This window comes from Mizuhopecten yessoensis, unplaced genomic scaffold (assembly GCF_002113885.1).
Source record: "Mizuhopecten yessoensis strain PY_sf001 unplaced genomic scaffold, ASM211388v2 scaffold716353, whole genome shotgun sequence".
In the NCBI taxonomy this organism is placed as follows: Eukaryota; Metazoa; Mollusca; class Bivalvia; order Pectinida; family Pectinidae; genus Mizuhopecten; species Mizuhopecten yessoensis.
This window is the reverse complement of record NW_018480074.1, coordinates 325970-347099: the sequence shown is the minus strand read 5'-3', so window position 1 is coordinate 347099 and position 21130 is coordinate 325970. Positions and strand designations below refer to the sequence as shown.

Sequence of the window (21130 nt, the reverse complement as noted above, 5' to 3'; positions counted from 1 at the left end):
CCCCCCCTTCCCCTACAACATATACAAACTGCTGTGAACTTATCGTCTACCTCAACTTTGACCTACTTGCCTGCATGTGGATGTTGTGAAGTATTGTATACCGGACAACCTGTGGTAGGCTTTTATTTTTGCTTTTTATTTCGTTTTCTTACTATTTTTCCTTATACTAATGCCACTAATACATTTTACTTGCATGTTAAAATATGTTTTATTTCTTTAAGTTTTATTGAAGTATTTGATGGACCATCATTTATCTGACATTTTCATAATTATAATGTAATTAATTTTTTATATTCTTTTTTTTCCTGCCAATCGTTTCAATCAGATAATACTATATCATTTAAAAAAAAGCTCTATAATAAAATTGAAAATGGTCCATATATACAGGTTTAAATAGAGTATTTGAAGCTGGTCAGTATGCACAGGTTTCCATGTAATCTGAAGGATCTGTATATATTGGTTTCTATATAGCATTGATAGGTAACATTTTACACAGGTTTTGTTATAGTGTTTGAAGGATGGTCAATATACACAGGTTTCTATGTAGTGTTTGAAGGATGGTCAATATAAACAGGTTTCTTAATAGTGTATGAAGGATGGTCAATATACACAGGTTTATATATAGTTTTTGAAGGAAGGTCATTATAAACAGGTTTCTATATAGTGTTTGATGGATAATCAGTATAACAGGTTTCTTTATAGTGTATTAATGATGGTCAATATACACAGGTTTCTATGTAGTGTTTGAAGGATGGTCAATATACACAGGTTTCTTTATGGTGTTTGAAGGATGGTCAATATACACAGGTTTCTATATAGTGTTTGAAGGATGGTCAATATAAACAGGTTTCTTAATAGTGTATTAAGGATGGTCAATATAAACAGGTTTATATATAGTGTTTGAAGGATGGTCATTATACACAGGTTTTTATATAGTGTTTGAAGGATAATCAGTATAACAGGTTTCTTTTTAGTGTATTAAGGATGGCCAATATACACAGGTTTCTATGTAGTGTTTGAAGGCTGGTCAGTATAAACAGGTTTCTATATAGTGTTTGAAGGATGGTTTGTATACACAGGTCTGTTCATATATAGAAAGCTTATAGTATGATCAATACACAGGTCTCTGTATAGTTCTTTAAGCTGGTCAGTATAGACAGGTGTCTATATATACAGGTGTATATATGGTGTCTACAGGATGATCAGTGTAGAAAGGTTTCTATATGATGTCTGGGGGATGGTCAGTTTAGACAAGTTTATGTAGAATCTGCCAGTAAATATGTTTAGGTTTCTGTACAGTGTCAGAAGGACAGCCATCATACACTTATGTCAGTGTAATGTTTTACAAGTTGTCAGCTTATTCATATGTCTATCTATAGGATTTGACAGATGGTCAACATACACCGAATTCCTGTGTCGTGATAGTATGATAATGGCTAGTGAATATGTACAAGTAATGTTTGGTATCCAGATCTCGGTGAAATGTTTTGATGTTTGTGAACGGTCAGTTTAAACCAGATTTGGACCAGTCTTCAGAAACATGGCTACCTTTGTTTGACCAGAGGTTAGAATACACACATTATATGTTATATTAGACAAGTGGTCGATATAAACAGGTTTCTCTGTTTCTCCCACAGGGGCCAAACCTTACATGCAACTGCAGACCCGGGGGGAGGACACCGTCCCACTGATGGACGATTATGACGATGAAAATGATGATGACGATCCATATAGGGGATTGAATGACCCCAGCTCTGTTCAAACTTCTCGTAATGTTGTTTTGTAGATGTTTATTTGAATGCTTTTTGTTGATCTCATGTTTGTTAAAGTTACGTTCATGGGTTCTTGCTTTCCAGGAAACCATAATTACGAAAAAATCCCATTAATTTCTAGATTTAAAGAGTTATTATATGTCACTGAAAAGTTGTTCCAAAACGAAATTCCAAGGATTATTGAATACTGATGCAGGAACAGCACTATTTTGTAGGTTAAAATTTCGATATTGTGTATACAATAATTTGTTATATATAAAAAAATTCTGAAGGAAGATGTCAAAATTGAAATGTTTAAAATCTTGAAAAATATGACTTGAGTCATAAATCTGTTGATGTGGACAGTAACTGTTGGGATAATTTGATCACCTGTTAGTCTGGAAAATTTACCTGTAGCATAACCGGAATAGAAAGATTGTTTTATTCCATTATTTCTCCCATAAATGCTATACCAGGTAACAGGTTTCTTCACTGCTGAGCCATGTGAGCCTTCTAAGGTGTTGTGTAAACGTATTGTGTTATCAACATTGAAGCAATTGTAAACGTACTAGTATATTTTTTCATTGGTTATCTCATTCACCCCTACATATCTAAACTGGACTTGCCCAGTCTTTGATTAGGCAAGGTTCAAATGTGACTTTAGGGGTGAATGGGTTAATACTTTTTATCATAATATTACATGACACATTTTTCCTACATCCTCAACGGTTGGATCATAATTATGTTGAGGTCGTTGATTTGTGATATTGACTTGGTGTTACTATTTTTAGAAAAAGAAGGTCAATATTCACTTTAGGACTTCATTTCAATTGTGACGTCACACTGCTCTCTACCAACTGCAGTATTTTCCACCCGACAATTTTCATATGTTATATCCTTTTTAATGATTTTTTCAACCTTATTTAGCATCTAATATAACAATTAAGACTTTTAACTTGGTGAATAGGTGGTTATATGGACCTGAGAAAGTGATATTGATCTCAACTTAACCCCAACAAAAGTCCATAACTGATGAATATCATATAAAGTAACAATATTGTGTACATGATACAAATTGTGACATCATGTTTCACAGTGATCAGATTGAAATCGTACATTTATGCATGAAAAGATGGTTTCGCTTATAGATATGCATGGTGTTTGTGGGAGGATATAGGTTTCACAACTTTGGTTACGACCTTTGGTTATTGATCTCCTATAGGATAATTTGGAGATAATTTGGAGCAAAAGAAGTGGTAAAAATTCTGTCAGATAGAATTTGAACAGTGAGTCGGGAAAAGTCAAACAAGATCACCAACCATTAATCCCTGGGTAACCTCTATACAGTAAAACTTTGATATAATGCCCCTCGTTAGATTTGTACTTCGATTATGCCAACTTTTTTTTAATGTCCTTTTTTCTGGTTTTCATCAGAATTCCTTTACACATTTCCCTCAATTTATCTCCAAACCCCTTTATAGCGCCAAAATTTCTCTGGACAAATGGTGGCAGTATAACAAGGTTATACTGTATATTGATCTTGTATTGTTTTGGGTGTGACTGAAAACATCATTAACCCTTTCACCACTGTAAAGACCATAATGAATACATCCAGACCAATGCATGGTAGAGTCTACTAAAGTTACATAGGAATGAAAAGGTCGTGTAACAGGCTGTTTTCAAGAGGAACATCATTCTAGATGTACTGAATGATTTGATCTGTAATGTTTTTGAGGTCAGTGGTGAGAGTTGGGCCAATCACTGACATAACAACAGAATGCTTGCTGAAATCCTTACTTAGTTTTGCCTCATGATTTAAGTAGCAAAACATTCATTGTTTTCATTGAAGCTCATAAATTTCATGAAGATTTTGAAGATTTTTTCGCTTTTTTGTTATCCAGTCTTGAATTCATTTTGGTGATATTTTTGTAAGTCCCTCTTTCAAACTTCATTGATATTGATATAGTTTATATGAATATATGTTTAAAAGTGGAAGTTTTCACTAGGAGTGTTATTTGGTATAAGAAATATCTCACTGATCAATAAATTCTGTAATAAATACCACAAAAGTAGCAAAAACACTTGATGTTCAACATGATCAACAATAGTGTTGTAAAACTTGATACATTGTATTTTATTTTGGCTTGACTCTCAAAAATCACAACATTTCTAAGTCGGTATCCTGAACATTTTGACGTTTTAAGGACAAAAATATTAGAAGTGTTCCTTTCAATTCATTTTTGATTATGATATTTTATTGAGTTTGATTTTTTTGTATATTTATGAGAAAACACCTACTGCAATATACTTTAGACATATAATACATTACCTGCAATATAAAAAGCATTTTTTTTGCAATATATAGTTTATAACAAGAGTAAAATTGTAGAAAAAGTCATCTTTTATATCATTACATGGTTAAGATTTTTTTATGATAAAAGCAAAATTTTATTTACAAAAAGGCAAAAAAAAAAATGAAATCATATATAGTTTTAACATCATTGTGCCTGTATACAATACTTATGAACTTACTTATAATAAACAAATTACAAAAATCCTAAGAATCCCAAGCGGTTTGTCTTTCATTTTCAGAGATCGATTTTCAGAACTTGAACTTTTTTTTTTTCATTTTTTTTGGTGCGCAAAATATTTGAGTAGAAGCTTTTTGGGGGATTTTCAGCCTCAAAAAGTTAATGCGCAAATTACATGGGGTTTTACGGTAGATGAAATATTGACTTCATTTCTGTTTTTGTTTGTGTTCATAGCTACCACTCTCCAGATTTTGGTGGAAGCCTTGTTTAAATAGCCCATCTCCCATAGTAAGGCACCAGTTAAATACAGCAGTTGCCACTATGAGCTAGGACGATATTCAAGGTGTAGATATTAGATTTGAAGTGTTTTTGATTGCTTGGTAATTACTTTATTTATACATTTGAATTATCACAAAATGTTCACAATTTGTTATTCATTTCCTCAAATTTCACATTATTGCCTGAAATAGTATTACTTGTACTGAAATAACTAAAAAAAATATTTTTTTCGATTTTTGCAAGTCATTTATATTTATCTGTGTATGTTTATTAGCATTTTACTGCAATTTGAAATTGTTCCTTTTTGTCATTAAATTGTAGAGTTTGTTCATGTTATCAATTTGTTACTAGATTTAGGTAAGGTTTTTATTGAGTGAGAGAGTCAGTCAGCTGCCATTAATGATTAAAGATTAACCAGTTACATTGTGGTAGTGCTACATCCTACATCTGTCCCTATTACTGTGTATTGCTAACAGGATATTCTTATTTAAGCTATGAAAATTGATGGAATTTGTTTGATTTTTGTTTCTTGTTGATATATTTATAAAAGCTTTTTTGTTGTTTTAAAATGTTGTTGAAATATATTTTAAATATATGGCATAAGTCAATTATAACAGAAATGTCATACCCTTTTGTTGCTTGCAACTATACATTTTAGTAATTGGTTTTGTTGTAAACAGGATTTTAATTACTTACTAAATATGTCATATGTTGAGTGAGATTGCTGCACATTTTCAGAGCCGAACTCCAAGCCTAGTTAGTTTTAAAAAAACAATGTTTTGTCTTCGGGGATATTTTCAAAATGTTGAACACATCGCCAAAAACTATGAGTAAGTTTTCAAAATGACCCAAACATAAACAAACTTGAACACCATACAAATGTTATTTTGAAACAAAGATTGTTTTGTCTCGCTGCCACAAAGTGGAAGCGAGACTAAGGTGTTGCTTTTTCCGCAATGGCATCAACATAGAGTTTTTGTGTTTAAGTGCTACACTAACCAAACTTGGACCTTAGATGTATCTTAGGTAGTGTAACGCAACATTTGCATCAAATGCTGGATGCGGCCTACCTTTCATGGTCCATTGACTTTGTCAGCATCTCCATCAACATTAAGTATTTGCATTTAAGTTAGTTTCTGATATGTGCATTGACGGTCAAAGCGGGGCATACATGTAGACGAGTCATATCGATCCGAATGGCTTGTGTTATACTTTACAGTAAACCAAGTTGTCCAACAACCTATTAAGAAAAAGAAATATATAACATTTATAAAGTGTAAAAACTGGATGTCAGGTTTTTAAATTAACAGCAAAATACTACTGTTGTGTAAGATACAGAAAATTTCTTAAAGTTAGCAAACCTGTTTTAATTCATCTCCACTTTTTTCCATGATTTTAATTTGGAAATGAGTAGTTGGAAAGAGCTTACATTCTCACTTTAAACTCTGACATAAAATGAAATTACTGTTATCTAAAGATAAATCTGTAGTATTGTACTACCATGGGCGATGATAAAATTGTCAACGCTAATGACTTCCGACTGTTATGCCTCAGACCACTTGTCTGCATTTTTGTTTGCCATCAGTATTATATAACAGAGACTGATGATGTTGGTCAACTGCCTTTAATGTCTGATGTACGGTCTATTTCACGGTCAAGCCAGGTAATACTAGATATAGGACTATTGTGTAGGTTGTATCAACATAAAAATTTACCAGGATAGTTTGCTAATAATGGTCACCCTATCTCTGCTGTATCAGGTGGCTAGCTGATAGTTTATCTCACTATCAGAACTAGCTGAGACTGTTTGCATATGATGACTACAGTCTGTGTTAAATGGTAAGTTTGTAGATATTAGATTGTTTGCCAAATGTTTCAGTTCTTTTAAAAATGCTCTGATTGCATTGATATGCATATGTATTCAAATTAATGTGATAACGATGTAAAATTATTGAGAACCCAGACCATATTTATAAAACTGTTCTTGTGCCAAAACTGACTATCTCTGCTCAAATCCCATATCCTCATTAACCCTTTCACCCCAGCCCTATGTAACTTTGTTGAACTCTACCATGCATTAATCTGGAAGAGTCCATTATGGTCTACAGTGGTGAAAGGGTTAAAACTAGGAGGTACCTTTTTGTAATTGCACATTATTTGATATCTTACAGCTACCCAGCCTTAACATATTGCTAGGTACCATTACCATATTATTATTTAACTTTCGTGGCAAAGACATTGACAAGTTAGAAAATAGTGGGTTTGAGCAGTCAACTTGAGTTTGATAAAGAAGGTTTTATGAATATAGGCTCAGATGTCCATGATTTCTTTTTCTCCAACCCTTCACAGGTGTGTCTACCGTTTTAGCCGGGAAAGATCACCTTGTCAACCCCTAGGGGGAAATAGCCTGGTGCCTCGGGTTAGACAACCAAAAAACATACCCCTCGTGTTGGAGATTTCCCTTTCACACCCTCAAGGTGTGGGAAGATTCTATTAATCTGTGATAAATAAGACCAGTCATTACATTAATGTTTTTGTTCACTAATCATGATTTACTTTATAATTCTTGTCATTCTCAAAGGACTCAATCCTATGTAGTTCCTAATTATCATTAGGTTATTAATGATTTATAAGGAAATGAAAAGTAAGTTAGCAGTATGTATGGGTATGTTAAGTGTATGTTTGTATTCACAAATTTCTCGAGGCATGTTGTAGGAATGGTTAATTATTGACAGTCATGTCATTTTAATTAGTATGATTGTAAATTATAATATGTTGTTATATAAATAAATGTTGATTGTTTTGAAAACAAATTCTCCATTGGAGCACTCATGACACTTGGGTGGTATTGTGGAGCATTGGATGACACACTTGCCTTTCATCAAGGCAGCCAGGGTTCGATTCCCCGATCAGACGTGAAAAGGTTTAGAGTCACCAGCTGCCTGACCATGTGCGTTTTCGCCGGGTTTTCCGGTTTCCTCCCTCATTTAGACTCTCAACGCACTATCATCCGGGCCAACAAGAGTACAGTTGAAATAACTTGTTTCATAATTGTTGTAAAATGAATATATTATATTGTTGTAAAATGAATAAATATTATATTTATACTAATAACACAAAAGATTTACAGCCACAAAAATTAACATCACTATATATAAACTTTTCCAGTAAAACAACAACATATTTGAATTAGTAGGGGGAGGTAATGAAGAGATGAGAGAAATGTTCTTGAAATTATGTTTAAATTATCATATCTTGTAGGTAAAACAATGTGTGCCTTTTCATACATTTGGAAGATATTCAAGAACTACAGTATACAAAATTCAGAAAGAAGTTGTAATATTTATGAACTTCAGTATACATCCTAAATTCAGAATGAAGTGAAAACACTTTGACCAGAGGTATTCTTCATAATTTAAAAGGATTAAGTTTCTGATGCTTTTGCCCATTTTCGTGAACATAATCATAATTTTATTTTATTTCTTTTGCTATGGAACGATACTAACAATGCACTACCAGGTGGTAAACAAGTCTCGAGCATGCTTTGAAATGTCACGATTATGTAGATTAATATACTGTTTGTTATGTTGTCATCGCTTTTTAGTATCTTTACAAATGATAAATGCCTGTGTGTTCTTTTGTTCAAAAGGCATATATCGAAAACTACTTTGATTAGCATTACCCATGATGGTTAAAATGACCAGAAGCAAAAACAAAATAGCTGTAGTCAAAGAAATATGTCACGGATATATGTTTTTAAAAGCATTGTATGAATATGGTCGGTTGTAAGGGTTGTTTGATACCGAAAAAGTATTGCAGGTTAAGTCTTGAAAAGGTAACGGTGATGACAAGCAGAATTTGAAGGTTTTACTTAAATAGTAAGCAACATTTAACAGTTTTGCAATAGATGTATTTTCATTTACACAAAAAAAATGATATTTTCTTTAGGTTATTTTTACTAGATTTTTTATAAGCTTTAATAAGTGTTCATATATATTTTGTGATTTATTTCGATGTTTATAAAAATGTCAAAAAAATTATATGTCGCAAAACTAGTAAGAGATTTTGAAGTAGCTTCCGTAAGCTTTGTGAGTTAGTCGAAACAATAGTATATACTAAGTGTTCATGGTGTGGTACACAAACCTAGCCTAAAGTTACCGATTCATTTTTGCTTACGAATAGGTAATGCGATTGTGTTTTTTTCACTTGGGTTAAAGTTCAATTTTATACACAAAAAAGGATTTTTATGCACTCTTTTGAAATGTCCTGAAAATGTCGCAAAAATAGAATACTGATTGATGTTCCAATGTTCTCAAAGATTAATTGTATTTATTACTAGTATGAGAGACAAATTAGGATCTGTTTAGTAATAGCTTTTTGTAAAGTTCACCCTGTTCAAACAATCAGCTACAAGCTATGTTTCATTATATGATGTTGCTTTGCCTATGAAAACCAAGTGAAGGAAGTTTGATGATGAAATGAACGGGACGAGTCTACATAACGATGTTTATGTATGTGAGTAAATGTCTCGATCTATTTGTACATATTAATACAAATATATGATTATGTTTTAATTAAATATATGTGTACCATGATGAATACACTTTTTGAAGGCATTTACCGGTTCAGTGTTTTTGTACAACAGAAGGCAGGTTAGATATTGGCTATTGGAGTATACAATTTACTGCATATAGTTTGTAAAATACAACAAAAAATATATCACACCGACAATACACAAGGACAAAATTGCTACTCACCGACAATACACTTGGACAAAATCGCTACTCACCGACAATACACGAGGATAAAATTGCTTCCGCACAAATATGGAAAAAGAAATTCACGTGAAAGGGTTTACGTTTTCTGCACTACGTGGATTACCCTTCATGGTGCCTCTCATCAAAACTAGGAAAGTTTGTATGTGGCCAATGATTCAAGACACCTAAAACATTTTTTTTTATCATAGTGGATACTGAAATTCGTTGTTGGAAACATCTCATATTATTTTATTCACCAGCTTTATTTATATATTATGTTCATGTAAAATTCCAACTTTAATTTCACGACGTCTGTAAAATTCCTTTAGGGTATATTAAAGAAACCTTAACTATAGTTAAATGATTGGTCGACATAGCGTATCTGTCGAGATAAATCAGGCTAGCGTCAACATAAATCAGGCTAGCGTCAACATAAATCAGGCTAGCGTCGACATAAATCAGGCTAGCGTCAGCATAAATCAGGCTAGCGTCGACATAAATCAGGCTAGCGTAAACATAAATCAGGCTAGCGTCATCATAAATCAGGCTAGCGTCAAGATAAATCAGGCTAGCGTCAAAATAAATCAGGCTAGCGTCAAAATAAATCAGGCTAGCGTCATCATAAATCAGGCTAGCGTCCACATAAATCAGGCTAGCGTCGACATAAATCAGGCTAGCGTCAAAATAAATCAGGCTAGCGTCAAAATAAATCAGGCTAGCGTCATCATAAATCAGGCTAGCGTCAACATAAATCAGGCTAGCGTCAACTTGTCGGCTGAGGAATGTACACCGGGAATTGTGGATTGATACTTCGGAGGAAAGGAAAGTTACCAATCATGGATTTGGAGTTAAGTTTGTTCAAAAGAATGGAATAGAAGTGGCTATTATTGTCATACTATATGTAAATGTTGTGTAAATGCCAATATATGAAGATGAAGAAATGAGTACATTTATCTGGTATTTCTAATTTAAAGATTCACGATAATACTTGAGATGCAAGTACTTTTCAAAACTTTTGTTAGTCAGGTTTAAAACATCACCTGTATATCTACAAAATACTATTATTGCCTGTAGTAAAGGATAAGCAAATATCTTACCTCTGTCCTTCAAATGACCCAGCATGAATTAAAATTCAAAAGAATACAAAGCACTTCGACTGGAAGTGGTACACATGTACAGGCCCCATTAGAATTCCAGTAATATGAAATATACAAACCAACTTTGATAATACGAACGATGTCACTGTGACTTTTGTCTTACCAGTCGTGTAGTGCTTATACACTATTAGCGTCGTTTCTAGTGTTCAAAGCTTAGAGTGAAGGGCTTGTTTATTAAGTCTTTGAAACGTGATTTTAGTTCAAAATGCTAAAAAGGTGGTGGTATAGAATATGAAGAAATCAAACAAAATTATTCAAAATAATGATTGAGAATCAAAATTCTCCAGAATTTCAGCAGAATTCGCAAAAATCCTCATTAAAGACCCGAAGTCTATATGTGCTATACCAATAAGTTATTAGTCCGTCACTATTAGTTACTAGCAGTTACTATTTTGAATAAATGTTTCGACAGAGTGCCTTTTAACAAGAAGTTCTCTCAGTAAAGCGCTGGTGTATTGCAATACGTGTTTGATACACCAAGAGATTCATTAATGGTCCAATCCGACGTTTCTCGAAAGAACTATTCGTTGATTGGAAATCAAAATTGCTCTACAAACCAGCTACTTACATTAGCTGTTCAGTTAGCAGCTTTGAGACTAGTTCGATACTTGATAAAATTATATCTGGTCAATTAAAATTGTAAAATAAAATCTACGCTCGCTCGAACTTTTTACCTTTTTTTGCTTCCGTTCATACAAAGCTAAAGTTATTTTTTCACTTCCCAAAGGTCAGTGTTGGTCAAAATAGACATCCAAATATCCGTCCGTTCAGGGAATCTTTTTCCGATACCAATCTAGTTCTGTTAAAAAGAAAGAACACACCACGACGTCTGCACCTAAGGACGAATCCTGAAAAGTCATTTGAAATGGATGTAAGGAGACACAATACAATATTGGAAACACATCATCAACCTATCCCTAAAAACATCAGCTCCGGAAGGAATAGAATTTCCCTCTCAAATGCTCTTACCAGTTTTAGTAATGGTTGCCGTTCAGGACATAAAGAACAGGTATTGAATCATGGCAAATCAAAAAAAATACGTTTGAAATCAAGTCGTGATGACGACTGTTAATTTATTTTTTCTTAGATATAGTGTTGTTCGAGGACTTTTCAAAACTCCAAATACATAAAGCTTTCTGAAGTAATGTCGATGAAAATTCAACACTTGATCAGAATGCTATTGTTAGCAAATTATTAAAATACAGGTATACGATTTCAATATATATTTTATTATTTTTAATATATATGTGAAAGATGAAGCTACATAGACAACACGAGTAAAACAAGCATTTAATCGATTTCATCATAATGAGGATTAATTGTAGAATTTATCAAAATATGAAAAGCTATTGATTCAATTCCGTTTATCATTCTATTCATTTGTGTGTGCATGTGTGCTTTTTGTCAGTTCTTTTTACACTTGTGCAATTTTGAAACAATAGGGACTTTCATAAAGGTGTAACTATATGGAAATATCAAAATGTTAATAGAAAGAAAAATCTGGAATTCAACATGGGGTAATGTAGTTCGAAGGTGTAGCGTCGCCATACTATTACGATATACGTCATAACTTTGATTCAAATAAATACATAAAAATAAACCAGGTATAAATGCCTCACCTTAAAACTCGGTCAGCGGTAGTCCTATTGAGTGAATGACATGTTTAAAAATATACGATATGCCTCTCATCGGATTTCAGTAAAAAATATACCTTCTATGCAACGCGATTGTGGGAGCGCCACGCCTGAATAAGCACGAAAAGTTTTTAATTGCGTAAAGTATGTGCGTGCGGAGAATAATGTCCTTGCAACAATGATGGGATCCTGAATTCCGGAAGTAAAATTGTGGCCACTCCTTTGGTCTATCTAGCAATCGAGACGTCACTCACACTGGTCATTGCAGATATTAAGGTGAGTTCACATGTTTGATACGTATTGATATATTTTACAAACGTTTTATGACGTTTATGGCGTTATCGCTTCACTAGCCATGAACATCCAAATCGTTCTAATATTTTTGTTTTAAATGTTCCATGTCAATTAACATTTACTGTGGTCTTGTTTATGCCTTCCTTGTCTGCTACTTTCAACAATCTGCTGCTGGCTTCTACGATGTATATTGTATATTACATAGTACTAACCACACTTTGCAATTAATTTATAAGCTAGTGATTAAATAATTAGTTTTAACACATTTTATATTAAAACTGTTATAAAGTATTATATAAATATGACTTATAACTTGCATATTGTTTAACGTAAATTAATTCAAAAATATGTTTTCAAGTAACTAATTATGCTTTTTATCATTGGTATTGAAAATGGTGTGACACTAGTTTGTATAGAGTTTTATTTTAAGAATGGCAAAGTACTAGTAGATATTATCAACTTGTTTGTAATACGTACTGTGTGTAAAAATGAATATGCAATCTTTTCAAACCATCTGATAACAGGTCGTGATATGTTTTCGAGACAAAATCATGATTCCTAACATTCATTATCAATCATACATGCTTAATGTACGTTAAGTCCCCGTCTTAATATGCAGTTTTCATATTGTATAACATACCTCTCCTCAGTAAATTATGCATGTAATGAAACACCACTAACAACCTACCCTGACCAAGGAACATTCTGTCTCACCTTGAATATGCTAATATCACGATTTCAAGATCCTGCATATTGTTTAACGTTAGTCGTATTAAATACATCTTAAAACGAGACAAAATAGTCCTACCTTTCTAAAAGTCTGTTTCATTTTTCATTAACAGTGATTTATAGACAATTCTATATATCCTCAGTAACCTCAGTAAAAGTTGATTTTTAATGGAAATGACGATGAAATTGTTAATAATGCAAAAACAGCATAGGTAATGTGAAAACCAGTAACAATGCTAAGTATAGTATATCTTTAAATAAATACACTATGCTTGATATTATACCCAGTGACTGAAAGATATCTGAGACCTTTTGCTCGTTTATAACTAGTGTTCCATCAGTGCATGGACTTTAAATACATTCAGTGGCGTAGCATACATGTATGCTTGTATGCTCAAGCATACACTAACATTTTCAAGATTTTTTTTAATCCTATATATGTATTTATTTATTTCTTTTTTAATGATTAATATGGACCGTCTGCATCAATCGTAGAAAGAAAAGAATAAAATAAAAAAAAATCTTCTTGTAAATTTTAGTCTTATAGAAACATTGAAAAAAATCTCAGAAGTTTATGTAAAATTCTAAATCAAAAACTAGTTTGTGAAGTACAAAATTTCATGTTATTCATATAAAAAGTCGTGTTTTACTTGTTGATTATCAGACTGAAAGGATTTCCCAGAATACGAGAAATTGCTTCTAGGACCAAGTATAATTCTAAAAAAAAAATCACGCTATAGGAGGGGGAACTCCCCCTCCCATACCTTCCCCCTCCTCCGGCGCTATGCGATTCGGACGCTCGACCCCCTGTAAGCATACACTCCGAAAGAGTATTTGCTACGCCTCTGACATTCTAGTACTCAGACGTGTAGACAATACGAAAGTGTTGGTTTAAACAATATTTTATTTACAAATATGCTGTACATAATATATAATTTTACATAATGTAATATTAGGGATCTGGCAACGAAAGTGTTGCTTTCTGAATACAAATTATATGGGCTATACTTAATTGTAAAAGTGCTATTTTATGTCGTTTTTATCGTTAAAAATTACAGAACACAATTTGACCGATTTAACGGGTTATAGATCGAGTAGACTGTCAATATCATTTGAATAACATAGATGGTATATCAAGATCTTTTTCGTGTAAATTAAATTTCCATATTATTTTATTGGCAAACTACATTTTATCTCTAGCAAAACAGTTAAAATATATCTATGTTACAGGTACGTCTGTATGAAAATAAGAACCCTCAAAAATGTGAATCGGCGTAAGATTTCACAGTAACTTCCTGCTTGACGTATGATAATGTGTTCCACGTTACCCAGAGCGTGTCTGGGACGATAAACATGTTAGCTACCCTTATCAAATTACAATCATTGTATTGTACTACAATCCATATTATACCCTTACATTCAACACAATTTATTATCCATGTATATAGCAAATGATTATAAGACTCTTTCATACTGAGGGGTGTAGGATAGGGAAATTTCATCGAGGGGGTTTCAAATTTGGAAAAACCCAAGGCTGTGCCGAGGGTTTTGCCTTTGAAAATCCCTTGGATGAAATTTCCCTATCCTACACCCTGGGCATGAAAGATTATTTATCTGTCATTCCAACAACCAGTATAAGTTCAGAAACCATAAAAATGCGTTTGGACTGGCTACCATCTTGTAAATATCAACTTTTCCCCTGAACTTTTTGACGAAAACGAATCTGTCAGCGAGATTTAACATACCACAATATTGAAAACGTAGTTTGCACAGAAAGAAATAATCTCATCTTGTTTATTCAATAAATCGTCAACCCAGAATTTAGCATGCAACGTTATCATTAAATTGTGTATATGATACACATAGGGAGAACAGGGTAAGAGGAAAAGAATCATTTACCCCCTTGTGGGTAAGATAGGGGAATCTCAAACCTCGGGAAACGATTCTTAAGTTGCCAAACACTCGGCTAAGCCTCGTGTTTTGCAACATAAGAATCTTCCCCCTCGGATTGAGATTCCCCTACATTACCTCCAAGAGTGTGGGAGATTCTATTAATCTTCCCCTACCTTGAGGGTGTGACAGAGAAATCTCCTTCCCAAGAGGAAAGACAACCAAAAATCACCGCGAGGGTTGGGGATTTCTCTGTTACACCCTCAAGGTAGGTCATGATTATTTTTCTCCCATCCTATTATTTCAGTCACAACTCCACCGACAGTTTTCTGCCATGTTTATAAGCAAAAACACATGTGGGGTATGAATATCGACATTCACTTGTGATGACGTCACAATTATCGATGACATATTAAAATGAAGTCACAATTGAACACGTGCTAATTGGCACGAGGCTATCTGCCCCTAGGGGTTGACAAGCTGATCATTCCCCGCTACAACGGGAGACACACCTGTGAAGGAAGGGAGAAATACATTTCGTACACCCTTTTCTTACCCTGGGCAGCTCTATCTTACACACAACGAAATGAGAGAAGAAAAAAATATCATGATACAAAACTGTACACGAAAGGCAATTTTTATTTTTTTATACAATGTATCACTCTGGTATTACAGGAACCAGTGTTTTATATGACAAGCCAACTTAACATTATTCATAGACAGCTTATCAAAGTTAAACTCATTTAGGGGGACATGGACGCTCTGGAAAACGTACAAGAATAAGGCTATGTGTGCAAGAAGGGTTAGAGTTGTCTGTTTGATCGACAGTGCTCGTCATGCAGATATTGGTCATGTCCAAGTAATATCACGAGACCCAGGGTAGTGAAGCAACAAGATATTCCATATTGTATGACATGCTTCCTATAAGTTAATTATGAATATATGTGCACGTGACATCCTATACTTGTATGTCTGTTTTGTTATCTGATATACTTGTTTATATAAGATTTCTTAATTATTGTATGAAATGCAAAATCGGTATGTCTATAAATGTTAAGTTGACTTAAGTTTTTTTTTCGCAATTTTTAATTTTATATTTCTCCGTAAAATCAACATAAACTGCTCCATTGCTGTCCAGGGCCCTATAGCATGAATATGTATATGATTTGTAAGATATTTTCTTTATCATGCAAATCCTATAAAAATGAATAATTTTTTTTTTTTTTTTTTTTTTTTTTAGATTTCAGTCAACTGTGAGCGTTGGAAATGACTGGGCAGTACAGCCTTGAGGGTGGGGAGTATTCCACAAGTAAGTAAAACGACAATCATCACATATATTGATACCTGTTATTCAATGTGGCCAGTACATATATTTTCATAATACACATTTGTTTCCATATTAAATCGCCAAAGATAATCTAAAAACAAAACATATATTTACACGTTACATCAATTTTGATGCAACGAAACTCATGTAATTGGCTTAATGCATTACATCAGGGTATGTTTAATAATATTACAGTTCGATTTTTAATGTGTCTTACAATAGGCTTTGATTCGAAGATTGAATGTGGACTTTATTTCTTGTATGGCCTGACGAAGGGATATGAGCATCGTGCAAAATAATGACAGTTCATTTAACTTGCACGAGACTAGCTTCCTTTCATCCATACAAGCAATTAAATACTCAATTTTTTCTATTTATTGCCATGTCTTTATTTTCCTTTTGCATCATAGGACATATGTTAGTTACTTAATCAATTGATTTATCTTCGTTTTTTGGCTCTAACGTCATGTTTAATCATCATGTTTAAATTACTTTTAAGAAGTACTTAAAATAATTTTGTAATTTTAACCTTGGTTTCAGCATGCACCAAGAGGGAAACTAGATGCATCATAGCTCTACTGATATTGGTCGCAGTAGGAATTTCAATCGGCATGATTGCCTATTTAGCATGTAAGTAAATAAAACAGTAATTTCCCACTTTTAATTTGAGACAGTTACACCGTTAAACAAGTGTGCAATCCAAACTAATCATAACTTGGTATTTATTTTACCTTTCCGGAGCGACTGGGGTCGTCTGTATTGGTGCTGGTGTCTCCTCGATTCCTTTTTCCTATCACCTGCAAGTTTAAGTTCTGGTTCAAGTATTGTTCTTGTGTATTGAAGTACTTGGTTTTCACTTTGATACGTTATTAGGTGAAGAACAGCACAACAAGGAAACATATCTATGGGCGGAAAAAACCCCAATTGGGGGGTTAGATTCTCCTCTCCTGCTCCATTCCCAACAAATAGTTTGTAAATTTAAGTCAAGCTAGCTGAATTTGCTTAATTAGTTTAAATTATTGCTTGTCTTCGAAGTGGAAACCATGGTATTGCCAACAAACCCATACGACACACTACTTATTTGATAAGCATTATCAAAATCATCTACCTTCATATCGCAAATGGAGAGTCAGATCATGCCTGTTCGATCGACATATTCCATGCTTCTTTTATAAACAGAAAAAAATAATGTATTTCTCGCACTTAGAATGTTGGAGATTCTGGAATTTTCCAGGAGTTGTTAGTTATATTTCACGATTTACAATTGCTGCGAGACACAAAAGTGTGTTGGTTAGGGGTTTGAAAGTACGTTTGTGTAAGGGATAAGACAAAGGGAAGGTAAATCTAACAAATGATAAAGGAATAGTTATAATTAATAATAATGATACTTCGAGGTTCTTATATACCGCTTTATCACAACATCGTTCTTAGTTCGTCTCAAAGCGGTTCACAAATTATGTTAATATTGACATATAAATCTTATATTTTCCACAGCTAATCAGACAGAAGGGATCGGTCCTGATAGTGGTAAGTGTAATTCCAGTAGTATTTGTAAGTACAAGTGGTGATCTTAAACCATAGCACAATTGCTCGTGGCTTCTAGATAAGGTACTGATGATTTTCAGAGATATAATTTCTTTATAAAGAAGATTGGATGCGTTAAGAATGTTTTCACGGGACCTATTGTTGTAAAATTATATGATTCACAAAGATAACTGCCAGAATAATAGCAACAAACAGTTTTGCTTTTAAGGGAACATTTGCGCTGTATTCATAGAAGACCAACCCAGTAATTTCTCATTTATTGTTTTGCTTCTTTCTGATGAGGCATTACTATTTTTCTTTTGCACAGAATGGCTTATGAAAGTTTGGTTATGTTTTTGTACTACTGTTGTGGTGGCTTATTTTTATTTCTGTTTTAGATGCCACCTATGCTCCAATCGACATCCCGTCTTCCAGACTATTCACAACAACGAACACGCCGATAGTGACAACAAAATCATCTACAATGACAACAGAAACAACAACACTCCCTCAAGCCGTAACAACTACTGTGCATGCAACGTCGTACCACCCGTCTACATCTACAACGATTAAACATTCCAGTACTACAACCCTCGGGGATGCTAGTACAACACAATACCCAGCACTGACAACAGCCACGGATACTAACACAGAACAAACGTCAGTATTGACAACGACCAAAGATGCTAATACAACGGAACCGCCAGCACTTACAACGAATATGGGTGTCAATGCAACTGAGATTAGAGATACAAATTCAACGCCACCGCCAGTATTGACAACGACCAAAGATGCAAATACAACGCAACCGCCAGCACTGACAACGAATATGGGTGTAAGTACAACTGCGATTAGAGATACCAATTCAACGCCACCGCCAGTATTGACAACGACCAAAGATGTAAATACAACGCAACCGCCAGCACTGACAACGAATATGGGTGTCAATACAACTGCGATTAGAGATACCAATTCAACGCCAATGGCAGTATTGACAACGATTAAAGATACTAATATAACGCAACCGCCAGTACAGTCAACGACAAAATATGCAAATGCAACGCTACCGCTAGTACTGACAACTACTAAAGAATTTAATGCAACGCAACCGCCTGAACCGACAACGATTAGATATGGTAATGCAACACTACCGCCAGTACTGACAACTACCAAATATGTAAATGCAACGCGTTCACCTGAACTGACAACGATGAAAGATGTTTATACAACGCAACCGCCATCACTGCCAACGGATAAAAATGTTAATACAACAACGGTCAAAGAAACCAATACAACGCCACCGTAAGAACTAACAACAACAACAGGTGTTAATGCAACGCAACCAGCAGTATCGACAACTACCAAAGGTTAATTCAACATGACCGCCATTACAAACAACGGCCACAAATACTATTACAAAATACCGCCAGTATTTACAATGGTCAAGGGTGCTAATGTAACGTAACCATCGGTATTGACAACGACCAAAATATAAATGATAAACAATTGCAAGTATTGACAACGGATACTTTTACTATAACGAACGCCAGTGGTGGCAACGATCAGAGATGCCAATACAACGAGACCGCTCGTTGTGTACAATGGACAAAACATGGCAATGGAAAGGGGCCGCCGGTATTGACACCGGTCAAATTATTATTATTTCTCGACCGTCGGTAATGACAACTGTCGAACATGCAAATACCAGTTATTAATGTTTATGTACAGTAACAAGGAATGTACGTTACATGTCCAGTATACAAACATTGGTAAACATCTCATTTGTGTTTTTGATTGATTGATTGATAGGTTTTACATACAATGTATGTTTATATAGTACTACACGAACTTTTTATAGGTATGCGTGTGTATTAGTATGTATGTATGTATGTGAATATGATCAATGTAATACATTTATATGAATATGTATGTATTGAAATGTGTAAGTACTTGCAGGCCTCAACATAGGAATATGTTTCTCTTGTGTTGTTCATGAATTGACATATATATAAAAATGAAAATAAGATGGTAATGTGAATGTTGCAATGATAACAATAACTAGATACAGCTATACTCTAAACACCGCGGATATTAATCCTTCAGACGCCATAATAAATATGATGTACAGGCTTAAACAATTATTAATCTTAAACCATTTATGTGTTTACAAAACGTTCGTGTGTATGTAAGCATGCGTGTGTGTTCGCGTACTCGTACCTGTATCCGTGTGGGACAAAACGTTCGTGTGTATGTACGGATGCGTGTGTGTTCGCGTACTCATACCTATATCCGTGTGGGACAAAAATGTTTATTACTTTCGCCAATGAATGCATTTCGAAAAGAAAATAAATAACAAAAGAAATCACGATAATCTTTATTCGTAATGCTTCAAAAGCAGTCGTCGAAAATAGAAAACTTTCACATCACATGTAAATATCCATTTGTATATAACACTATATGGGACATTTTATATAGTAAATATGAAATAAACATTGTGAAAGTCAAACTATTTCATTTTCTATAACAACTTTGTCATACATGCATGATGATGAGATATTTGTTTTGTTGTTTTTACTAACGGGTAAAACACATTGTTTGATAATCGAGTGCAATGGGATTGCAAGACAAGTTATACAAACCTACACTATTGTTCTTTGCTAAGCTTACACATAAGTTGCTCGTTAGTTTATTCTAAACAGAATTGGTTTTAACTAGTCGAGTTTCTTAATTTGGGATCTGTTTTATGACATCAGTTTGTATTGCATTGGTGCGAAAGCGGTGGTGGTTTCGTTTTAGATAAAGATATATAAATTCATATATCAATCTTAATCTTAATCTTAGTTTTATATATTTTAAAGTGTACCAGGAAATCAGATTGACATTTTGTTCACCTAGTTCGTAATGTCTCAGAAACAGTTGTGATACTGGGAGTATGGCTTTATGCGATCCATACCTATATTCCGTCTTTGCGTATTGCAGAGTTATCTTCTCTTGTGAGCAGGGATTGATTGTTACGTCACTTGTTTGTGAGAGTAACGTCATCAATTTTTGAGAAAACGACGACGTAGTTTTCTCGCACAAACCAATGACGTAACAATTAATACCTGCTCCCAAGAGAAGATAACTCTGCAATACGCAAAGACGGAATATAAGAGTCTCACTAATCCAGCTGACACTGGTCCGGTTGTCGCACTATCCGTGCAGTAGTTTTGTAATATACTTCCCTTTTTATTCTAAACCATCACAGTTATTTAACC

The 21130-nt window shown here is 33.9% G+C and overlaps 2 protein-coding genes across 4 annotated transcripts in view; both read left to right on the top strand.

Moving 5' to 3' along the window:
* Positions 1 to 4350, top strand: part of LOC110443586 (transmembrane protein 8A-like) — a 36831-nt gene extending 32481 nt beyond the window's left edge. Inside the window, exon 14 of one of the 3 annotated variants that reach the window (XR_002462132.1) lies at positions 1638 to 1725. Coding sequence is in view for 1 of the 3 variants with exons in the window: in XM_021487879.1 (XP_021343554.1) it covers positions 1638 to 1786 (149 nt within the window). In the remaining 2 variants the exon portion in view is untranslated. Of the gene's footprint in view, positions 1 to 1637 lie in introns of all 3 variants that reach the window. The other 2 variants (XM_021487879.1, XM_021487880.1) reach the window with 2 other exon arrangements.
* A 7895-nt stretch (positions 4351 to 12245) lies between these two features.
* LOC110443609 (mucin-2-like) lies at positions 12246 to 20214 on the top strand. Its single transcript, XM_021487918.1, has 5 exons — positions 12246 to 12385; positions 16263 to 16331; positions 16890 to 16979; positions 17844 to 17876; positions 18272 to 20214. The coding sequence occupies exons 2-5, from the start codon at positions 16289 to 16291 to the stop codon at positions 19177 to 19179; spliced, it is 1074 nt and encodes a 357-aa protein (XP_021343593.1). The 5' UTR covers positions 12246 to 12385; positions 16263 to 16288; the 3' UTR covers positions 19180 to 20214.
* The last annotated feature ends 916 nt before the right edge of the window (positions 20215 to 21130 follow it).